The sequence below is a fragment of the Bos mutus genome, chromosome 8 (genome assembly GCF_027580195.1).
Source record: "Bos mutus isolate GX-2022 chromosome 8, NWIPB_WYAK_1.1, whole genome shotgun sequence".
Lineage (NCBI taxonomy): Eukaryota > Metazoa > Chordata > Mammalia > Artiodactyla > Bovidae > Bos > Bos mutus.
The window spans coordinates 105,600,974-105,625,208 of NC_091624.1; the positions used below are offsets into that span (position 1 = coordinate 105,600,974).

General features: G+C 39.2%; 2 protein-coding genes across 5 annotated transcripts in view; one reads left to right on the forward strand and one right to left on the reverse strand.

Annotated features, from left to right (window-relative positions):
• SCRG1 (stimulator of chondrogenesis 1) overlaps positions 1-24,235 on the forward strand; it is a 107,394-nt gene that overhangs the window by 77,265 nt on the left and 5,894 nt on the right. For 2 of the 3 annotated variants that reach the window (XM_070376035.1, XM_070376034.1), the window contains one exon: positions 22,228-22,483. In XM_070376035.1, coding sequence (XP_070232136.1) covers positions 22,242-22,483 — 242 coding nt within the window. In that variant the 5' untranslated portion in view covers positions 22,228-22,241. Of the gene's footprint in view, positions 1-12,154; positions 13,079-22,227; positions 22,484-24,235 lie in introns of those variants that run through there. The other variant, XM_005892761.3, reaches the window with a different exon arrangement.
• SAP30 (Sin3A associated protein 30) overlaps positions 1-24,235 on the reverse strand; it is a 91,841-nt gene that overhangs the window by 44,517 nt on the left and 23,089 nt on the right. Inside the window, exon 5 of one of the 2 annotated variants that reach the window (XR_011465202.1) lies at positions 8,473-8,577. The gene's annotated coding sequence lies outside the window, so the exon portion shown is untranslated. Of the gene's footprint in view, positions 1-8,472; positions 8,578-22,404; positions 22,472-24,235 lie in introns of those variants that run through there. The other variant, XM_070376033.1, reaches the window with a different exon arrangement.

Sequence of the window (24,235 nt, forward strand, 5' to 3'; positions counted from 1 at the left end):
AACCAGGAAACCTTGACAAGCCACCTGTACAAACCCCACACACAGTGAGGAAACGCCATAATAAAGAGAACTCCACAAACTGCCAGAATACAGAAAGGACACCCCAAACTCAGCAATTTAAACAAGATGAAGAGACAGAGGAATACTCAGCAGATAAAGGAACAGGATAAATGCCCACCAAACCAAACAAAAGAGGAAGAGATAGGGAATCTACCTGATAAAGAATTCGAATAATGATAGTGAAATTGATCCAAAATCTTGAAACTAAAATGGAATCACAGATAAATAGCCTGGAGACAAGGATTGAGAAGATGCAAGAAAGGTTTAACAAGGACCTAGAAGAAATAAAAAGAGTCAATATATAATGAATAATGCAATAAGTGAAATTAAAAACACTCTGGAGGCAACAAATAGTAGAATAACAGAGGCAGAAGACAGGATTAGTGAATTAGAAGATAGAATGGTAGAAATAAATGAATCAGAGAGGATAAAAGAAAAACGAATTAAAAGAAATGAGGACAATCTCAGAGACCTCCAGGACAATATTAAACGCTACAACATTGAATCATAGGGGTTCCAGAAGAAGAAGACAAAAAGAAAGACCATGAGAAAATACTTGAGGAGATAATAGTGGAAAACTTCCTAAAATGGGGAAGGAAATAATCACCCAAGTCCAAGAAACCCAGAGAGTACCAAACAGGATAAACCCAAGGAGAAACACCCCAAGACACATATTAATCAAATTAACAAAGATCAAACACAAAGAACAAATATTAAAAGCAGCAAGGGAAAAACAACAAATAACACACAAGGGAATTCCCATAAGGATAACAGCTGATCTTTCAATAGAAACTCTTCAAGCCAGGAGGGAATGGCAAGACATACTTAAAATGATGAAAGAAAATAACCTACAGCCCAGATTATTGTACCCAGCAAGGATCTCATTCAAGTATGAAGGAGAAATCAAAAGCTTTTCAGACAAGCAAAAGCTGAGAGAATTCTGCACCACCAAACCAGCTCTCCAACAAATACTAAAGGTTATTCTCTAGACAGGAAACACAAAACGGTGTATAAACTCAAACCCAAAACAATAAAGCAAATGGCAACGGAACATACTTATCAGTAATTACCTTAAATGTAAATGGGTTGAATGCCCCAACCAAAAAAGACAAAGACTGGCTGAATGGATACAAAAACAAGACCCTACATATGTTGTCTACAAGAGACCCACCTCAAAACAGGGGACACATACAGACTGAAAGTGAAGGGCTGGAAAAAGATTTTCCATGCAAATAGGGACCAAAAGAAAGCAGGAGTAGCAATACTCATATCAGATAAAATAGACTTTAAAACAAAGGCTGTGAAAAGAGACAAAGAAGGTCACTACATAATGATCAAAGGATCAATCCAAGAAGAAGATATAACAATTATAAATATATATGCACCCAACACGGAGCACCACAGTATGTAAGACAAATGCTAACAAGTATGAAAGGAGAAATTAACAATAACACAATAATAGTGGGAGACTTTAATACCCCACTTACACCTATGGATAGATCAACTAAACAGAAAATTAACAAGGAAACACAAACTTTAAATGATACAATAGACCAGTTAGACCTAATTGATATCTATAGGTCATTTCATCCCAAAACAATGAATTTCACCTTTTTCTCAAGCGCATGGAACCTTCTCCAGGATAGATCACATCCTGGGCCATAAAGCTAGCCTTGGTAAATTCAAAAAGATAGAAATCATTCCAAGCATTTTTTCTGACCACAATGCAGTAAGATTAGATCTCAATTACAGGAGAAAAACTATTAAAAATTCCAACATATGGAGGCTGAACAACACACTGCTGAATAACCAACAAATCACAGAAGAAATCAAAAAAGAAATCAAAATTTGCATAGAAATGAATGAAAATGAAAACACAACCACCCAAAACCTGTGGGACACGGTAAAAGCAGTCCTAAGGGGAAAGTTCATAGCAATACAGGCACACCTCAAGAAACAAGAAAAAAGTCAAATAAATAACCTAACTCTACACCTAAAGCAACTAGAAAAGGAAGAAATGAAGAACCCCAGGGTTAGTAGAAGGAAAGAAATCTTAAAAATTAGAGCAGAAATAAATGCAAAAGAAACAAAAGAGACCATAGCAAAAATCAACAAAACCAAAAGCTGGTTCTTTGAAAGGATAAATAAAATTGACAAACCATTAGCCAGACTCATCAAGAAACAAAGGGAGAAAAATCAAATCAACAAAATTAGAAACGAAAATGGAGAGATCACAACAGACAACACAGAAATACAAAGGATCATAAGAGACTACTATATCAACAATTATATGCCAATAAAATGGACAACGTGGAAGAAATGGACAAATTCTTAGAAAAGTACAACTTTCCAAAACTGGACCAGGAAGAAATAGAAAATCTTAACAGACCCATCACAAGCATGGAAATTGAAACTGTAATCAAAAATCTTCCAGCAAACAAAAGCCCCGGTCCAGACGGCTTCACAGCTGAATTCTACCAAAAAATTTAGAGAAGAGCTAACACCTATCCTGCTCAAACTCTTCCAGAAAATTGCAGAGGAAGGTAAACTTCCAAACTCATTCTATGAGGCCACCATCACCCTAATACCAAAACCTGACAAAGATCCCACAATAAAAGAAAACTACAGGCCAATATCACTGATGAACATAGATGCAAAAATCCTTAACAAAATTCTAGCAATCAGAATCCAACAACACATTAAAAAGATCATACACCATGATCAAGTGGGCTTTATCCCAGGGATGCAAGGATTCTTCAATATCCATAAAATCAATCAATGTAATACACCACATTAACAAATTGAAAAATAAAAACCATATGATTATCTCAATAGATGCAGAGAAAGCCTTTGACAAAATTCAACATCCATTTATGATAAAAACTCTCCAGAAAGCAGGAATAGAAGGAACATACCTCAACATAGTAAAAGCTATATATGACAAACCCACTGCAAACATTATCCTCAATGGTGAAAAATTGAAAGCATTTCCTCTAAAGTCAGGAACAAGACAAGGGTGCCCACTTTCACCATTACTATTCAACATAGTTTTGGAAGTTTTGGCCACAGCAATCAGAGCAGAAAAAGAAATAAAAGGAATCCAAATTGGAAAAGAAGAAGTAAAACTCTCACTATTTGCAGATGACATGATCCTCTACATAGAAAACCCTAAAGAGTCCACTAGAAAATTACTAGAAATAATCAATGACTACAGTAAAGTTGCAGGATATAAAATCAACACACAGAAATCCCTTGCATTCCTATACACTAGTAATGAGAAAACAGAAAGAGAAATTAAGGAAACAATTCCATTCACCATTGCAACAGAAAGAATAAAATACTTAGGAATATATCTACCTAAAGAAACTAAAGACCTATATATAGAAAACTATAAAACACTGGTGAAAGAAATCAAAGAGGACACTAATAGATGGAGAAATATACCATGTTCATGGATTGGAAGAATCAATATAGTGAAAATGAGTATACTACCCAAAGCAATTTATAGATTCAACGCAATCCCTATCAAGCTACCAACAGTATTCTTCACAGAGCTAGAACAAATAATTTCACAATTTGTATGGAAATACAAAAAACCTCGAATAGCCAAAGCGATCTTGAGAAAGAAGAATGGAACTGGAGGAATCAACCTACCTGACTTCAGGCTCTACTACAAAGCCACAGTTATCAAGACAGTATGGTACTGGCACAAAGACAGAAATATTGATCAATGGAATAAAATAGAAAGCCCAGAGATAAATCCACGTACATATGGACACCTTATCTTGACAAAGGAGGCAAGAATATACAATGGATTAAAGACAATCTCTTTAACAAGTGGTGCTGGGAAATCTGGTCAACCACTTGTAAAAGAATGAAACTGGACCACTTTCTAACACCATACACAAAAATAAACTCAAAATGGATTAAAGATCTCAACGTAAGACCAGAAACTATAAAACTCCTAGAGGAGAACATAGGCAAAACACTCTCCGACATACATCACAGCAGGATCCTCTATGACCCACCTCCCAGAATATTGGAAATAAAAGCAAAAATAAACAAATGGGACCTAATTAACCTTAAAAGCTTCTGCACATCAAAGGAAACTATTAGCAAGGTGAAAAGACAGCCTTCAGAATGGGAGAAAATAATAGCAAATGAAGCAACCGACAAACAACTAATCTCAAAAATATACAAGCAACTCCTACAGCTCAACCCCAGAAAAATAAACGACCCAATCAAAAAATGGGCCAAAGAACTAAATAGACATTTCTCCAAAGAAGACATACAGATGGCTAACAAACACATGAAAAGATGCTCAACATCACTCATTATCAGAGAAATGCAAATCAAAACCACTATGAGGTACCATTTCACACCAGTCAGAATGGCTGCGATCCAAAAGTCTACAAATAATAAATGCTGGAGAGGGTGTGGAGAAAAGGGAACCCTCTTACACTGTTGGTGGGAATGCAAACTAGTACAGCCACTATGGAGAACAGTGTGGAGATTCCTTAAAAAACTGGAAATAGAACTGCCTTATGATCCAGCAACCCCACTGCTGGGCATACACACTGAGGAAACCAGAAGGGAAAGAGACACGTGTACCCCAATGTTCATCGCAGCACTGTTTATAATAGCCAAGACATGGAAGCAACCTAGATGTCCATCAGCAGATGAATGGATAAGAAAGCTGTGGTACATATACACAATGGAGTATTACTCAGCCATTAAAAAGAATACATTTGAATCAGTTCTAATGAGGTGGATGAAACTGGAGCCTATTATTATACAGAGTGAAGTAAGCCAGAAGGAAAAACATAAATACAGTATTCTAACGCATATATATGGAATTTAGAAAGATGGTAACAATAACCGGTGTATGAGACAGCAAAAGAGACACTGATGTATAGAACAGTCTTATGGACTCTGTGGGAGAGGGAGAGAGTGGGAAGATTTGGGAGAATGGCAATGAAACATGTAAAATATCATGTAGGAAACGAGTTGCCAGTCCAGGTTCGATGCATGATGCTGGATGCTTGGGGCTGGTGCACTGGGACGGCCCAGAGGGATGGTATGGGGAGGGAGGAGGGAGGAGGGTTCGGGATGGGGAACACATGTATACCTGTGGCGGATTCATTTTGATATTTGGCAAAACTAATACAATTATGTAAAGTTTAAAAAATAAAATAAAATTGGAAGAATAAAAAAAAAAAAAAAAAAAAAAAAAAGAAATTGTGGACAGAAAAAAATAAATAAATAAATAAAAAGCAGAGACATTACTTTGCTGACAAAGGTCCATCTAGTCAAAGCTATGGTTTTTCAGCAGTCATGTATGGATGTGAGAGTTGGACCAAAAAAAGGCTGAGCACCAAAAAATTGATGCTTTTGAACTGTGGTGCTGGAGAAGACTCTTGAGAGTCCCTTAGATAGCAAGGAGATCAAACTAGTCAATCCTAAAGGAAATCAATCCTGACTATTCATTTAGAGGGATTGATGCTGAAGCTGAAACTCCAATACTTTGGCCACCTGATGCGAAGAGCTGACTCATTGGAAAAGACCCTGATGCTGAGAAAGATTGAAGGCAAGAGGAGAGATGGTTGGATGGCATCATCTACTCAATGGACATGAGTTTGAGCAAGCAAGGGGAGACGGTGAAGGATAGGGAAGTCTGGCATGCTGCAGTTCATAGGGTCATAAACAGTTGGACGTGACTGAACAAGAAGGAGATATTTTAGGGCAATGAGTCTATTCTGTACTATAATGTAATAGGGGATAGTGAATACTATGTGTTTGTCAAAACCCACTGACCTTTACAGTATGAAAACTGATTCTTAATGCATGCAAGTTTAAAAAGTATATTTAAGAGGTTGGGGTATCGCAGGATGGAAAGTAGAATGTGACAGAGCAAGCTAATTATATGACAAATGTACAAAACAACCTTTCTAGAGAGTGGGATGAAGAGAAAGGTGCTGACTTGAGCAACTTTGGAAATAGACCCTATAAAACAGGGCAAAAGGCACTGCACGTAAGCCCCTTGGCCCTAGCAGGTTGCCGTTTCCAACTGCATTGTAATTTTAGACTCACTCTCGTTCCACTCCTCCTACTACCAAGGCGACAGGCTAACAGCACAATTTTGTCTTCTTTCCGGTCTCAGTTCCACTGCTTATCAGCTGGGTGAGCTTGGTCTTGCCACCTGACTTTTGGAGCCCCAGTTCCCCACCTGAAAAAGTACCTCGGGAAGGAATGTTGCTTGGGTGAAATAGGCCAAGATTTCTAAAGTGTTTGGTGAACTTGGCAATGTCATTTTTATCACTAATGTTGATACAGGTATTGTCCTCATTACCAACTGACCAGAGGCTTGTAGAGGCTTCAGCACCCACTTGGGCTCTACAGAGAACACCCATTGGCAACTTAACCTTTTCTCATTCTCGGTTTGATAAGTAGGTTGTGTCCAACAAACCACACAATTATTGTTGGGATCTGGGCTATGATTCCATTTACTGTCAGTCCAAGGCCTCTTTTAGACTGCCAGGAAACCAAAGGGCTCATTTTCAAGTTTCCTTCTTTCTTGGCCTCTTTTCCTGCCAGGGTTTATTTTCATGTGAACATGATCATTCATTCTAAATATTCCATGGGCTCCTAAAACTGGCCAGTTCTCCTCGATCCACTTCTCTCCTGAGGTCCACTTTTCTGACTTTATTTCTATGATATTTAAAGATCAGTTTTTGTCATAAGATAAAGACGCAGTGTCTGAGAAGTGTAATTGATTATTTACCAGCAGGTTTAGCTCCATGTATCAAGATTGACTGACCTCTTAAAATTTGTACATAGTCACCAAACAATTCAAAGAAATTTCTCAGTTCTGCTTTCTTCTCATTCTTTAGAAGGAGTCAGGTTGTTGGCCCTAGATTGCATTTGGTATTTAAAAGACAAGCTTTACACTGGAAGATCAATATATCTAAAATAAAAACATGGGTTTGGGGATAATTTTCCTTGTTGGGGGTCGAGGGGGTCAAGCTAACAAAAGCCTGTTTTTGGCATTCCATGTCTGAGCTGAAGATTATATAGAGGTAAATATCTGTAGCAGATTCCTGTTGAAATGAGTTATTTGTTCTTTTAAATCTCTAAATAGCCACCAAAGAAAAGAAAGGTTAAACCTTAATCTGTCTACTAGGCTATTTATTGTTCACAGGTGTCAATGATGCCTATAAAAGTATTGTCTTATTATGTCAAAGTGCATTTAAGCAATGGATGTTCTTTGAGCTGAGGGCTTCCCAGGTGGCTCAGTGGTAAAGAATCTGCCTGCCAACACAGGAGGCATGCAGAAGATGAGAGTTCGATCCCTGGGTCGGGAAGATTCCCTGGAGGAAGAAATGGCAACCCACTCCACTATTATTGCCTGGAGAATCTTGTGGACAGAGGAGTCCATGGGATTGCAAAGAGTTGACTAAGCAACAGAATACATGTGCCTTAAGCTATATTTAAAAACATAAAATACTTTAAATGGTAATTGCTGTTATACCAAACTATTTCACTCCGTTAAAGTTGCTCAGGCTTGTCTGATTCTTTGCGACCCCACGGACTGTAGCCCACCAGGTTCCTCTGTCCATAGGATTTCCCAGGCAAGAATACTGGAGTGGGAAGCCATTCCCTACTCCAGGTGATTTAACCCGGGTCTCCTGCATTGCAGGCAGATTCTTTACTGTCTGAGACACCAGGGATTATTTTGAAACAAATTGAATAATAAGTTAGACTATTCAAGAACAAAAAATAAAGATCAGGTCCAGCAGGGTGCTCATGACTTCTACGGGTCAGGGAGCCTTGCTGTGCACACCCAGGCAAAGGAGAGTGTGTGTTTGCTCTTCTGATGAAATTTTCTGAGCAGGAAGTTCCCCCCGTAAGCCCCGTCACAGTCACGGCTGCCTGTCGGGGGTCCTAGCAGTTCCCAAGTGCATCCTAATACCAACAGGAGGGCCTTTGGGAAGCAGGTGCCTTCCTGCAGTGGCATAAGCTCACAGGCCACAGCCCATTGGTGACTAATTCTGCTGTCTCCTCCAGGCCTCATGGAGGCTCCTCAGTGGGTCAATTTTCCTGTTTCACTGCAGTAGCAGAAAGCTAAGTCTGAGTACTGGAGGTTATCTTGTTCAATTCACTTGCAAAAGCCATTCTCAGCACAAACGTTCCAGGTTCAGAGGAAACTTTAGTTTTCATCAAAAAGAATACTCTTATATGGAGCTCAAAAGTAATTAAGTTAATAAAACAGGTTAATTGTTTCTTTTTAACGGATGGAAGATTTTTAGAGACATTTTCAAAGGCTATTTTGTCTCATAATGTCAACAAATACATTGTGAATTAGTTTTCAATTAGCATCATTATTGTGAAAATCCTTTTGTCGAAGATACTCACATAAAACAGGTCCTCCTTCTCTCCTGGGAGGGGACCTGTGAAGGTTGAAACTTGAGGCTGCTTCTCTCCACACCTCACCCTCAGCCACTCCAGAAGGCTTTAAGCCTGGAGGAAACAGGAGAAAGGGGCTGGTTAGGGAACAGCAGCATATCCTAAATCTGGGTGCAGGCCTAAGCTCCCAGGTGGGAATCAGGGGAAGAGTTTATGTATGTTCCCATTTTTTTCCCCACAAGTTTAAGATGTCCAATGTCTGCAATTACTTATACCTAAAACATCTTCCGAGACTTCCTCTTATTGGGAGCATTTTGCTGTTACTGTTACTTGTTTTTTAGGAAATACTAATCAGCCTGCTTTTCAAATTTAATACCAATACTTTTAACATTATTGCTTAAGTTCTATATCATGAACTGGCACTGTCATTAATTTGGGGGAATTTTTCTATTTGGTGGCTTCCCAATCCCTTATGATTATACAGTGGAAGTGAGAAATAGATTTAAGGGACTAGATCTGATAGAGTGCCTGATGAACTATGGACTGAGGTTCGTGACACTGTACAGGAGACAGGGATCAAGACCATCCCCATGGAAAAGAAATGCAAAAAAGCAAAGTGGCTGTCTGGGGAGCCCTTACAAATAGCTGTGAAAAGAAGAGAAGCGAAAAGCAAAGGAGAAAAGGAAAGATATAAGCATCTGAATGCAGAGTTCCAAAGAATAGCAAGAAGAGATAAGAACGCCTTCTTCAGCGATCAATGCAAAGAAATAGAGGAAAACAACAGAATGGGAAAGACTAGAGATCTCTTCAAGAAAATTAGAGATACCAAAGGAACATTTCATCCAAAGATGGGCACAATAAAGGACAGAAATGGTATGGACCTAACAGAAGCAGAAGATATTAAGAAGAGATGGCAAGAATACACAGAAGAACTGTACAAAAAAGATCTTCATGACCCAGATAATCATGATGGTGTGATCACTTACCTAGAGCCAGATATCCTGGAATGTGAAGTTAAGCGGGCCTTAGAAAGCATCACTACGAACAAAGCTAGTGGAGGTGATGGAATTCCAGTTGAGCTATTTCAAATCCTGAAAGACAATGCTGTGAAAGTGCTGCATTCAATATGCCAGCAAATTTGGAAAACTCAGCAGTGGCCACAGGACTGGAAAAGGTCAGTTTTCATTCCAATCCCAAAGAAAGGCAATACCAAAGAATGCTCAAACTACCGCACAATTGCACTCATCTCACACGGTAGTAAAGTAATGCTCAAAATTCTCCAAGCCAGGCTTCAGCAATACGTGAACCGTGAACTTCCAAATGTTCAAGCTGGTTTTAGAAAAGGCAGAGGAACCAGAGACCAAATTGCCAACATCTGCTGGATCATCGAAAAAGCAAGAGAGTTCCAGAAAAACATCTATTTCTGCTTTATTGACTATGCCAAAGCCTTTGACTGTGTGGATCACAATAAACTGTGGAAAATTCTGAAAGGGATGGGAATACCAGACCACCTGACCTGCCTCTTGAGAAATTTGTATGCAGGTCAGGAAGCAACAGTTAGAACTGGACATGGAACAACAGACTGGTTCCAAATAGGAAAAGGAGTACATCAAGGCTGTATATTGTTACCCTGCTTATTTAACCTCTAAGCAGAGTACATCATGAGAAATGCTGGGCTGGAAGAAGCACAAGCTGGAATCAAGATTGCCGGGAGAAATATCAATAACCTCAATATGCAGATGACACCACCCTTATGGCAGAAAGTGAAGAAGAACTAAAAAGCCTCTTGATGAAGGTGAAAGAGGAGAGTGAAAAAGTTGGCTTAAAACTCAATATTCAGAAAACGAAGATCATGGCATCTGGTCCCATCACTTTATGGGAAATAGATGGGGAAACAGTGGAAACAGTGTCAGACTTTATTTTTTGGGGCTCCAAAATCACTGCAGATGGTGACTGCAGCCATGAAATTACAAGACGCTTACTCCTTGGAAGAAAAGTTATGACTAACCTAGATAGCATATTGAAAAGCAGAGACATTACTTTGCCAACAAAGGTCCATCTAGTCAAGGCTATGGTTTTTCCAGTGGTCATGTATGGATGTGAGAGTTGGACTGTGAAGAAAGCTGAGTGCCGAAGAATTGATGCTTTTGAACTGTGGTGCTGGAGAAGACTCTTGAGAGTCCCTTGGACTGCAAGGAGATCCAACCAGTCCATTCTGAAGGAGATCAGCCCTGGGATTTCTTTGGAAGGAATGATGCTAAAGCTGAAACTCCAGTACTTTGGCCACCTCATGCGAAGAGTTGACTCATTGGAAAAGACTCTGATGCTGGGAGGGATTGGAGGCAGGAGGAGAAGGGGATGACAGAGGATGAGATGGCTGGATGGCATCACTGATTCGATGGACTTGAGTCTGAGTGAACTTCGGGAGTTGGTGATGGACAGGGAGGCCTGGCATGGTGCAATTCATGGGGTCACAAAGAGTCAGACACAACTGAGCGACTGAACTGAACTGGTGGGTCAGACAGTATAGAATCTGCCTGTAATGCGGGAGACCTGGGTTTCATCTCTGGGTTGGGAAGATCCCCTGGAGGAAGAAATGGCAACCCACTCCAGTATTCTTGCCTGGAATAGCCCATGGATGGAGGAGCCTGGCAGGCTACAGACCATGGGGTATCAAAGAGGCTGACACAACTGAGAGGCTTCACTTTCTTTCTTTCTGGTGGATCAAATGGTAGAGAATCTGTCTGCAATGTGGGAGACCTGGGTTCAATCCCTGGGTCAGGAAGATCCCCTGGAGAAGGGAATGGCTACCCACTCCAGTATTCTTGCCTGGAGAATTCCAGGGACTTAGAAAAGCCTGGCAGGTTGCAGTCCATGGAGTAGCAAAGAGTTGAACACAACTGAGTGACTAACACTTTCTATTTGTAATAAACTTTGATTGAACAAAAGACTGATAATGTATACACACACACACACTTATATATATACGCATGCAGGCATGCTAAGTCACTTCAGTCATGTCCGACTCTGGGCGACTCCATAGACGGCAGCCCACCAGGCTCCCCTGTCCCTGGGATTCTCCAGGTAAGAATACTGGAGTGGGTTGCCATTTCCTTCTCATATATGTATATATGACATACACACAGACATACACACTGGGTTGGCTGAAAAGTTCATTCGATACAACCAGGAATGCTTTCCCCCCTGTTCTTCATCTAGATAATCCTGCTCTATTATAATCTTTCTAACTCCTGGAACTCTGGTCAAAATTGAATTAAAACAACAATGACTAAAGGATAGTTAACAGATGCTACAATTCCACTTCACTCCAAACAGAATGAAATTCCTTTCATGCCTTTATTTTGAGGCACAGAATAGATTTCGTTTTTAGTCATTTTATGGTTTTTTTTTAAATTTTAATTTTATTTTATTTTTAAACTTTATAATATTGTATTAGTTTTGCCAAATATTGAAATGAATCCGCCACAGGTATACATGTGTTCCCCATCCTGAACCCTCCTCCCTCCTCCCTCCCCATACCCTCCCTCTGGGTCGTCCCAGTGCACCAGCCCCAAGCATCCAGTATCGTGTGCATCGAACCTGGACTGGCAACTCGTTTCATACATGTTATTATACATGTTTCAATGCCATTCTCCCAAATCTTCCCACCCTCTCCCTCTCCAACAGAGTCCATAAGACTGTTCTATACATCAGTGTCTCTTTTGCTGTCTCATACACAGGGTTATTGTTACCAACTTTCTAAATTCCATATATATGCGTTAGTATACTGTATTGGTGTTTTTCTTTCTGGCTTACTTCACTCTGTATAATAGGCTCCAGTTTCATCCACTTCATTAAAACTGTTTTACAGTGACGGATAACATTTGGGTGAGGACCTGGTAAGCTGGGATGGTTGTTGTTCAGTCGCTAAGTCGTGTCCAACTCTGCAACCCATATCAAAATAAGACATCTAGATGGTAAGGAAAACTTGGCAAAAACACACAAAGAAACTGTGAAAGGGAAAAGATCCTCAGCCAACCGCCTTCCTGAATCACAGTGGCCATTCCTCCTGCTCCTCCTCCCTCCTCTCCTTTGCTTTCTCTGCCCTTATCTCTCTCTCTCCTTCTCTCTCTCTCTCTCTCACACACACACATACTCTTCTCCTAAGGTAAAAAGCACTCTGTGCTCTCTGCCTGTCTGTCTCTCTCTCTCTCTCTCTCTCACACACACACCCTAAGGTAAAAATCACTCTCTGTGCTCTCTGTAAATGCCTCAGGTTCTACACTTCATTGCTGTGACAGTCCGCCTCCCTGAGGTGCCTGTGCAGACCAGCTATTTCCTTGTCAAGAAGCTCTTAGCTCACTCCCACCTGGTTTGGAAGAATCCAGGGGGCCGTTCTCCATCTCGCAGCCCTGTCTCTCTCCACTGCCTTCTCTCCCCAGTCTTGGCTGCAGTGGCCTGGCAGGCGGGCTGGTGAGGGATGAAGCAGACAAAGGTCCACTTGTAACCTCCTTCCAGCACCTCCTCTTTTCTCCTTTTGCCCAAACTCACCCAGTGAGTTTGAGCATTTAAGGAGATTCCTCTGCCAAGAAGACCAAAGGAAAGAAGAAAAACGGTATGTACTTTTTTCCTTAAAAATCATTTTAGGTTGTTGTTTCTGCTGCAAACTACTGCTATAGAATAGGGCAGAAGTGTTTTTGTGTCTGAGTCAGAAGAGAAAGGGAGATGGAGAAAGCCTCAGAGGAAGTGATGAGAAAAATGATACTTCCCAGGTTAGAGGGAAAGAATCAGATGAAAAGAGAAGAGAAAATGTACATTTCTTAACAGGAAAGGCATTTAATTGGGGGCTTTAAAGGAGGCAGCTCCCTCACTGGTCCTTATGAAAGCCTTATTAAAGCCCCCATCTACTCTGAATCTGGCCCAATTACTCAGGACTATGTGAGACTGATGGAAGTATTATAAGCTCCTTTTCAAGGCACTAGCTGTATCTCTTTATTCCTACTTTACATGAAGTATAAAAACAGTGAGAAAGCAATGTTTTGTTTTGTTTTGTTTTGTTTTTGCTTTTGAAAATCCTGATTCCTAAAATAAGAAACTGGTATAAATATGTGAGACAAAGAGGGAATTCACGAAATTTATCCTCGGCACCCCCAGGATGGAATACAACACAGTGTCTATACTGCTACAATAAAGGGAACCCTTTTTTCCTTTGGGACTTATGAAAATTCCTCTTTAAAGGTCCTTCACTTAGTTACACAAGCTGTGAAAAGCTCTCTCAAATGCTGCAGTGATAATGATTTCAGGGAAATAATGAGAATGATGCAAGCCTGCATATTCATAGCATCCTCTAAGACGCTCGAAGGCAGATCACCTTCGGGGCGGAGGTAGACTGTTTTTCAACTGATGAGGGTCTCTTGGAGCTGACTGTGTCTGTTTTAAAGATGCTTGGAAGGCTTATTCACCTTGTAATACCACTTCTGTTCCTTTAACCTACACTTTGAGAAGTTTCAATTCAATGCTCAGTCATTCCAATATAAATCTCTTCTGGTACAGTTAATAAGAAAGAGAGGGAATTGTAAAAAAAAAAAAAAAAAAATCATTGATTTTCATCGGCCAGGAAAGATGAATGGAAAACATGATGGACTGGACGGCAGTTTTCATCTCTTCCAACTATAATTTTGATATTTTAAATGTCAAGCTCTGGGTTGGAATTTTCATTGCTTTTGCAGCCTTCACTTCTTTCTGGCCATGTTACAAAAGGAATCAGAAAAAGGGCTGCCCTTTCTAATTCATCAATTCTGCTTCATTCCATGCTATTAATGCCAGTTTCTAGAACAGACATCAGCTGTCTGCAGGAGCATTGCTCCCTGAAGGTCTGAACACTTTCACGACATAACCCTGCAAGTTTTGGCCATTAAATGAGATAATTTTTCTTTTTCAGTTTCCCCTTAAGTCCAGCCATTCAAAAGCTTGCTGGTGCCAAATACCCTTACACAACCAACATTTGCAATCCCCTCCCTATATGACAGTGGCAGTGATTTATTGTTTAGCTGGAAACATCTTGCCTACGGCCGTATATCCTCTGCATTGATCTTTTGAAAATAAGGCCACTATTGAGGGAGTTTGAGGGAGAACGGATGTATGTACATGTGTGGCTGAGTCCTTCACTGTTCACCTGAAACCATCACCACATTGTTAATTGGATATACCCCAATACAAAATAAAAAGCTCAAAAAAAATTTATCCAGGGTTATGATTAATCTTACTCCTTGGAAGGAAAGTTATGACTAACCTAGATAGCATATTCAAAAGCAGAGACATTACTTTGCCAACAAAGGTCCGTCTAGTCAAGGCTATGGTTTTTCCTATGGTCATGTATGGATGTGAGAGTTGGACTGTGAAGAAGGCTGAGCGCCGAAGAATTCATGCTTTTGAACTGTGGTGTTGGAGAAGACTCTTGTGAGTCCCTTGGACTGCAAGGAGATCCAACCAGTCCATTCTGAAGGAGATCAGCCCTGGGATTTCTTTGGAAGGAATGATGCTAAAGCTGAAACTCCAGTACTTTGGCCACCTCATGTGAAGAGTTGACTCATTGGAAAAGACTCTGATGCTGGGAGGGATTGGGGGCAGGAGGAGAAGGGGACGACAGAGGATAAGATGGCTGGATAGCATCACTGACTCGATGGACGTGAGTCTCAGTGAACTTCGGGAGTTGGTGTTGGACAGGGAGGCCTGGCGTGCTGCAATTCATGGGGTCGCAAAGAGTCGGACACGACTGAGCGACTGATCTGATCTGATCTGATGATTAATCAGACATTTATCAGGTGATCTATATTTTTTTAGGTTTTTCATCTGAATTGTATTTGTTAATATCAATTATTAAACACATAAAATGAGATACAATATAATTTTATTGTAAAAAATAATGCCGCTATCCTGTTGGGATAGGAATGATATCTTACAACATTAGAAACAATGTTAGTTACATAAAATTGAATCCAAAAAAACCAGTCAGTAACTATCTAAAGATCTCTTGTTATTTCCTCAGATGTTCAGTTTTTAGCTTTATTTGCTGTTGTAATTTGCATGCATTCCAGGAGGAATTTAAAGGGGAGGTCCTTCAACAGAACGAGGGGAAAAAAGAGAGCAATTTGCTTCAAACTGGTCAAAATAATTTCACTCTTGTTGGCACTTGAAAATATATGGTCTTGATGGATTTCTAAGGATGAAGGTCAGTGTCTTTTAAAGAAAAAACAAACCAATGTATCATGGGGACATACTGGTTCAGACATTTCCCCACTTGCAGAATAATAGTTAAAGCTATTTATCTGTACTTAAGTAAAGGAAAAGAGAAGACTTCAGTTCAAACAGGTAATTTATAAACTGTTTAAAAAAAAAAAAAGCTTCAAGCAAGTACTTGCCAGGTGTGGAACTTTCCACCCTAGTATGTGACTAAGGCAGACAGAAACGCCATTCTGTGCTCTGGCCTGGACACAGCCAGAGAGGCCCACGGTGTGGCAACGTACCCACTGCCTTCTCTAGCAATTTGCTTGTTCCTTCTTTCAGCGGATGCTGTGTGAGCCCATCCTGTGAGCCTGGCCTGGAAGCAGGCCTCTGAGAGGTGAGGGAGGAGGAAAAGGTGCACGCCCTGCCTTCACGGAACTGGCATCGCCTCCTCCAGTCCCCACACAGAGGCTGGCCCAGGCCTCCGTCCCTCATCTCTTCTCGTCCCAGTCTGTACTCACTGCCCTGAAGTCCTACCACGACAAAGACAAAGCAATAAATATCCCCATGACCCTCAAGTTCATACCTCCAGATTTGCATTCAGCTGTCTACTCAACATCTTCATTTCACATCTGATGGGCATCTCAGATTAACTTGTCCAGAAATTTACTCTTAAATCCCCCTCAGCTCAATAAATGTCAGTACCATTCAGGTCAGAAACCTAATAGGCATCCTGGAGTCTTTCTCTCTCACCTCATCTCTTCCATCAACTTCTTTCTCCGACATACTTCCCACCAAGAACATAAACGTTAGTTTCCCAGTGTCCCTGGCCATCTCCATTTCTCCTTCTCAACACCCTTGCCACTGTATGGGAGGCTCAAGAGGGAGTGGATATATGTGTATGTATAGCTGATTCATTTTGTTGTACAGCAGAATCTAACACAACATTGTAAAGCAACTTTATCATAATTTAAAAAAAAAATAGAAGTCCTAAGTGAGGTTAACAACTGTCCTCTCCACATTGAAACTCTAGTTGATTTTTATTCTATCTGTGCTTTTCTGTATTTTCCATGCCTTACACTATTGTTATTGCTAAGTCACTTCAGTCGTGTCTGACTCTGTGTGACCCCATAGATGGCAGCCCACCAGGCTTCCTCGTCCCTGGGATTCTCCAGGCAAGAACACTGGTGTGGGTTGCCATTTCCTTCTCCAATGCATGAAAGTGAAAAGTGAAAGTAAAGTTGCTCAGTCGTGTCCAACCCTCAGCGACCCCATGGACTGCAGCCTTCTAAGCTCCTCCATCCATGGGATTTTCCAGGCAAGAGTACTGGAGTGGGGTGCCATTGCCTTCTCCAGGTATTACTATTTTTTTAGAAAAATAATTTTTCTTAAAAAAATCTAATGGCTCTCATTAGAACCATCTAACAGAAAGAAAGCATAAGATGTTAACAGTCATGAAATGAGCTCAAGAACAAACTACACTTATATGTGGGAAATATAAGAAAGGCAATAGGAGCCCAAGTTGGCTAAATGAATGAGTTTGTTCAAAAGCCACAAGATATAGACAAAATTAAACTAGATTACCAAAAATAAGAACATGATTACATAGTAAAAAACTAGGAAGATCAAAGCTCAAAAAGATATGAAAAATGCCAATGATCTAAAGTAACAGAAAAATTCTAACACATTAAGGCAAAAAGATTAAAAAGAGATTACAGCTCTCCTCCCAACTCCTCCCCTTACTCCCAATCTTTTGAAAGACAGGAATCAGGGGAGGGAGGTTACAGAAAAGGCAGCTGCTGTTTGCTGTTGAATCTTCTCATAAATGTACACGTACATAGAAATATATATATTTTTAAGTCAGGTATGAATTAGTAATCCAGAACAAATGCTAGTTTTGACAAAAATCAAGCAAATGAACAAAAACCAGAAATTGGGATATACATTTTAAAGTCAGACTATTTAGAAAAAGTTAAATACAATGAATTAATTTAAATTAAAACAATAGTACCTGATGACATGCAAATTTAAGGATGTGGCAGGTCACTAACCTCTTCCAGTTATAAAGCTCTCTGCAACTAGCTATTGAGTTTAGCAATCTGAGAGACTGATCCTTCTCTGGCTGTAAGCATCTAGAGATGAGGATATATTATTTATTCTTTCACTAACATGACAGGCACTGTTAAGGATGCTTGGGGTGGATACATATCAGAAAAAAGCCTGCCTTCCTGGAGCTTCCATTCAATTGGGGGGAGACACAATAAGAATATTTTATAATAATTTAGGTTTATAAATGTCATGGAAAATTAAAGCAAGAAAGGCAGATTAAGAATCTGTGAAGGAAGATAGAATTTTATTTCAAAAAATTTTTATTGTTGTTGAAATACAGTATAGTTGATTTACAATGTTGTGTTAGTCACTCAGTTACATATTCTTTTTCAGATTCTTTTTTATTATAAGTTATTACAAGATATTTAGTATACTTCCCTGGGCTACAGAGCAGGACTTTGTTATTTATTTTGTATGTTGTTGTCATTTAGTCGCTAAGTTGTGTCCAACTCTTTTGTGACCTCACCGACTGTAACTCACCAGGCTCCTCTGTCCATGGGATTCTCCAGGCAAGAATACTGGAGTGGGTTGCCATGCCCTCCTCCAGGGGATCTTCCCTACCCAGGGATGGAACCCCATCTCTTATGGGTCCTGCATTGGCAGGTAGGTTCTTTACCATTAGCACCACCTGGGAAGCCCTTGTGACCTTAGAAATAACACCAAAACCACATTCCATTTTAAAAAACTGAGAAATTATACTTCATTAATTTTAAACTTTTCCTTCTTTTAAAATCTTCAAACATTTGCTTATTTTAAATAAGAAGGTGAAAAGGAAAGTCATAGGTGAAGTAAATGTTTGGAAATGTTTGGAAAGTATATATCTAATAAAGAACTTGTGTTCAGAATATACAAAGAACCTTCACAACTCAAGAACACAATCCAACTTTTTTAAATGAGAAAAGATTTGGACAGGTCAACAAAGAAGATACACAGATGAAGAAAACATATGAAAGAGGTTTAATACCATTAATCATTAAGGAAATGCTACATAAAACCACAAGACACCTATCAGAATGTACAAATTAAAAATACTGACCATATCAAGTGTTGGAGAGGACATAGCAAACTGGAACTCTTGCAGACTGCTGGTGGGAATTTTAAATGGTACAACCACTTTGGAAAAACAATTTAGTAATTCCTTAAAAAGTAAAACATACACCTACCAGTTATTCCACTCACAGGTATATGCTCAAGAGTAATGACAGCTATCCCCTGGAGAGGAAAATCTCAAGGACAGAGGAGCCTGGTGGGCTACAGTCCATGGGGTAGCAACGTCAGACATGACTGAGCACGCACACACATGCACACAATGAAAGCTATGATCTTGCAAAGCCTTGTACACAAGTGTTCATAACAGCTTTGCAACAGCCTGAAACTAAAAAAAACTCAAATACCCATCAATAGACAGATGGATAACAATTTATAGCATACATAATGCAGTAATTCTCAGCAATAAAAAGGAGTCAGCTATTGATACAGGCAATGGACAGATATATATCTCTCAAAGTAAGTATGCTGAGTGATAAAAGCCAGATAAAAAAAGAGTGCATATTTTATGACTCCATTTATATGAAACTGGAGAAAATGCACCTTAATCTCGGGGGAGAAAACAGGTCAGTGGTTGTCTGGATGGGAGTGGGGGCAGGGAGGACTGAGACAGGTGGATGACAAGAGGGCAGGAAGAGACTTAGGGCTGACAGGTCCCCTCACTATCCTGACTATAGTGATGGTATAATGGGGACATACATGTGCCCGAACTTACCAAACTGCATCCTCTAATATCTGTCCTTTAGTATATGTCAATTTTACCTCAATAAAGCTCTTTAAAAAAAACTTTGCATAGTAGAGTTCTGTCTTAGACTTTATTATGTCTTTTAAAGTTTAATGACTGTGGTGATTCCTAGCATATATTAAATGCTCAATTAACAAGAGATTTAATTATCCTTCTTTGAAGAGTAATCTGAAAAAAATGTCAGGAAATGTAACTCTTTTTTTTAAACATCAATTACCTTATGGGGATAAAGAAGGCCTGAATCAGAAGTAACTGAGAACTAAAACACCTCACAGAATTACATTGAAAAAAATACAACTTATGTTACAATTTGCAAAGTGTAAGGTATTATTATTGGAAGGTATTATTCTGTCTATACTAGACTGTGATGTAATACAACACTGTAGTGCCTTGTTCTCTCAAATCTGAAAAAAACATACAGTGAAATAGATCTCATTTTTTTGTCTTTCCTTTCACTAGTATTTGGAGGTAAGAATTAAATTGAATATTTATAATTCTAAGAAAATATATAAGCAAAGCCAAAAATGACTAATTCAAATCAGAATATGAAATAAAATCTAAAATTCTGTCAGAGTATGAAAGAGTATTTTCAGTTTCTAAACTCATAAAAGAATCTGCCTGCAATGCAGGAGACCTGGGTTCGATTCCTGAGTTGGGAAGATCCCCTGGAGAAGGAAATGGTAATCCACTCCAGTATTCTTGCCTGGAAAATCCCATGGACAGAGGAGCCTGGGGGGCTACAGTCCATGGGGTCGCAAGAGTTGGACATGACTTAGCAACTAAACCACCTAAACCACCAAACTCATAAAAAGCAGTGAGTGTCCTTCCTCAGATGATGTGAGTAGATCTGTATCTACTAAAGAAATTGAATCAGTAATTAATAACCTCCCAAAACAGAAATCACCAAGGCCAGATGGGCTCCGTGGTGAACTCTACTAAACATTTCAGATACTTCAGCACCTGCCTACAAGATGAAATCTGAATGACTGTGGTGTCTGATTCTGGCTCCCACTATCTTGCTAGTCTTCCTTTACTGCAAACACCTCTACTCTCTTCTCGTTTAATATGGAGGCCAGAGAAGCCAAATTCAATAGATCATGAACATTCCATGTTGTTGTTCAGTCGCCCAGTCCTGACTCTGTGAGACCCCATGGAGTGCAGCACACCAGGCCTCCCTGTCCCTCACCATCTCCTGAAGTTTGCTTAAGTTCATGTCCATTGCATTGGTGATGCCATCCAAACATCTCATCCTCTGTTGCCTCCTTCTCCTTTTGCCTTCAGTCTTTCCCAGCGTCAGGGTCTTTTCCAATGAGTCATCTGTTCACATCAGATGACCAAAATACTGGAGCTTCAGCTTCAGCATTGGTCCTTCCAATGAATATTCAGGGTTGATTTCGCTTAAAAGTGACTGGTTTGATCACCTTGCTGTCCAGGGGATTTTTAGGAGTCTTCTCCAGCACCACAGTTCAAAGGCATCAATTCTTTGGCACTCTGCCGCCTTTTGGAATATTCCATACAAATACTATATTTGAAGTATTATCTCCTAAAAGAGGAATTTAAACTTGCTTGGTTTGACCACAAGAGTTCAAATTAGAACCGATGGGTGGAAGCCACAGAAAAATATTTTCCAGGAAGGGAAACATTAGAACTATATCAGTGGAATATGTGGATTTAGTCAACAATTGAGTTCCCCATCACGGTAGGTGTCTAAAAACAGGCTAAAGGTCTCTTATGGGGAATTCAAGCCTCTGCTTTCAACTGAGGCTCAGATGTAACCCATGTGGGAGAAGTGTTCACAAATTACAAAAATTATGCAGAAAAAAATCAGTCCCCTAAATAAGTCCGAAACTTTTAAAAACTTAACTGTAAATATATCTATACAATATAATCTGTCAGTGTCAGGATGAGTGGGCTTTTTGTTTCTGTCAGGGTGGGGTCCGGGTTATTTGACAATGTTGTTAGGATATGCAAAGTCAAGAATCACTGTACACAACAATGATATCTGCTTTAGAAATTTACTTCAGTTTTATCATCTTAAAAGCAGTTTTCCCCTACTGAATATACTGGTAAAAAAGTGAATTTGGGGGACTTCCCTGGCGGTCCAGCAGGTAAGACTCAAGGGGCGTGGGTTCAATCCCTGGTCAAGGAACTAAGATTTCGTATGCCTCATGGTCAAAAATAAAAAACAACAAGAACATCCATGCCTGTGATGATAGTTACACAAGTCTGTAAATATTCCAAAAATCATTGAATTGTGCAAGTAAAGCAGGTGAATTGTATGGTATGAAAATTACAGCTCAACAAAAAAAAAATTTTTTAATGAACTTGAGTACTTGAAAATGCAAGTGGCTCTTCCCACTTTCTCCTTCTCCCTCCCTCACACAACTCTTATTCAATATTTCTTTGTAGAGCTCAGGAATGTCAGTTTAGAGAAATATAATAAGTGATTTTTATTGTAGATAGTCATAAAACTTTGAGAAAGACATTGAAATAAAGTAGAAAAAAAATCAATTCCTACTCTTTCAATTTAAGAGTTAATGAGGACGCTGCAGAATTTTATGTACCGATGAACTCCATCCTTTTAAAAAACCTACGAAACAAACAAACACTTACACATTTTGGATTTTCTTTTATCTCAGAGCCAAGAGCCAAAATGAAATTTACAGTACTTGCTCTCGCCGTTGGACTAACTTTGCTGCTAGGAGTCCAAGCCATGCCTGCAAACCGCCTCTCCTGCTACAGAAAAATACTAAAAGATCGCAACTGTCACAGCCTTCCAGAAGGAGTAGCTGACCTGACAAAGATTGATGTCAATGTCCAGGATCACTTCTGGGATGGGAAGGGATGTGAGATGATCTGTTACTGCAACTTCAGCGAACTGCTCTGCTGCCCAAAGTAAGGAAATGCAGTCACAAAACGTATGGTTGTAAAATGCATGCATAACAACTTTCTTAAGACACCTTCACAAGGAGTTTGCTGAAACTTGTCACCCTTTTCAATAAAATCCTATTCAGATCTCAGCTATTTTTTAGGATGATCAACATTATGTACTCAACTGAATGTTTTCATTTAAGAGACAGAGTTTGGCAGATTTTAGTTAAGCTAAATGAAAGACAAATAAAGAACACTCCAGTCTATTAAAAGGTTTTGGATAAAAGATCCCAGTGAACAGATCAAGTAACAGGATGGAAAAGTTTGGTTAATAGTGAGAGAAAAACTTTCTAGTTCTATATATGAGTTAACGAGAAATTAACTGAAGTTTCTACCAACTTGGAAAGTAGATGTATTTTAAGTATAATACAAAGGTAGATAAATCAATAAAGATTTTTAGCTCTTGATTTTAATGTAATCTTTTCCTGGTTATTGGGGAATCTCAAATACTGTGATCTTGCCTATTTCATTTGAAATTAGTTTTTCCAAATTACTTTCAACATATGTCATCATTGTTTTTCATTTTTCTAAGAAATCTGTGAGACAGAAAGGACAGATAAAACCGCTTTATCAGGGAAAGGTGCAGAGAGGTAAAATGACCAGCACCAACCACATAACTAGCTAATATCAGCTCTGACACTAGAACCCAGGACTCCTGATTTGGACCAGGTAATTTTCCTACCAAACCAGTTGGTTCTTAGGTGTTGTTCCCAGGGCAGCAGCTCCAGTATTAGCTGAGTTCTTGTTAAAAATGTAATTCAAACTTGGACCCCAGACCAAACCAGCTGGATCAGAAACAATGGAGAGGAAGCAAAGCAATTATGATTTAAACCCTTTGAGTAATTCTGATTCATCATAAAATGTGAGAATCACTTGATTAAAGAATGATATCAAGAACTCAAGTTAACTGAGTTAGGTTAGGTCCTAACTGAGTTAGGTCCATAAAATGACCTAACTTTTCCTACATAAATGAAATGCCATCTAATATTAAAATATCATACTTAAAATTTTCTTATAAGACTTGAAACTGATTTACTGAAATGTACTTGTAGTTATTTTATGATATAATTTTGTGATCATCCATTGTTAGTGGATGAAATAGAAGTATGAATATATGAAAGTAGTTTCTATCTGATTTTGGGTTACTGCTGTTGCATTAGCAACAAATAGGTAAGTATATTTCTTTTTTTTTTTTAACCTGTAAACACAAATTTTGCATCTTTTTTTTTTCAGTTGCACTGAGATATAGTTAAATATAGCACTGTTCACATTTAAGGTGTACAGCACAATGAGTTGAAAGAAATAGACAGTTGACCCTTGAACAACACATATTTGAACTGCATGGGTACACTTACCTGCAAATTTCTTTCACTAAATACATACTATAGCACTATATCATCTATGATTGGCTGAATTCTCAGATGTTGAACTACAGGTATGGAGGACTGACTGTAAAGTTATTCACAGATTTTTGGTTGCACAGAAGGTCAGTACCCCTTATTGCTGTATTGTTCAAGGGTCAACTGTATTATGAAATGATTACAATAATAAGTGCAGTTAACACAAATCACCTCACATGGTCAAAAAATTGTTTTTCCTTGTGATAACTTTAGGATATATTATCTCAGAAACTTTCAAATATATCACACACAGTGTTAGTTATGGTTATCATGTTGTACAGTGTATGCTAAGTATATTTCTACTGAGCCATAATCA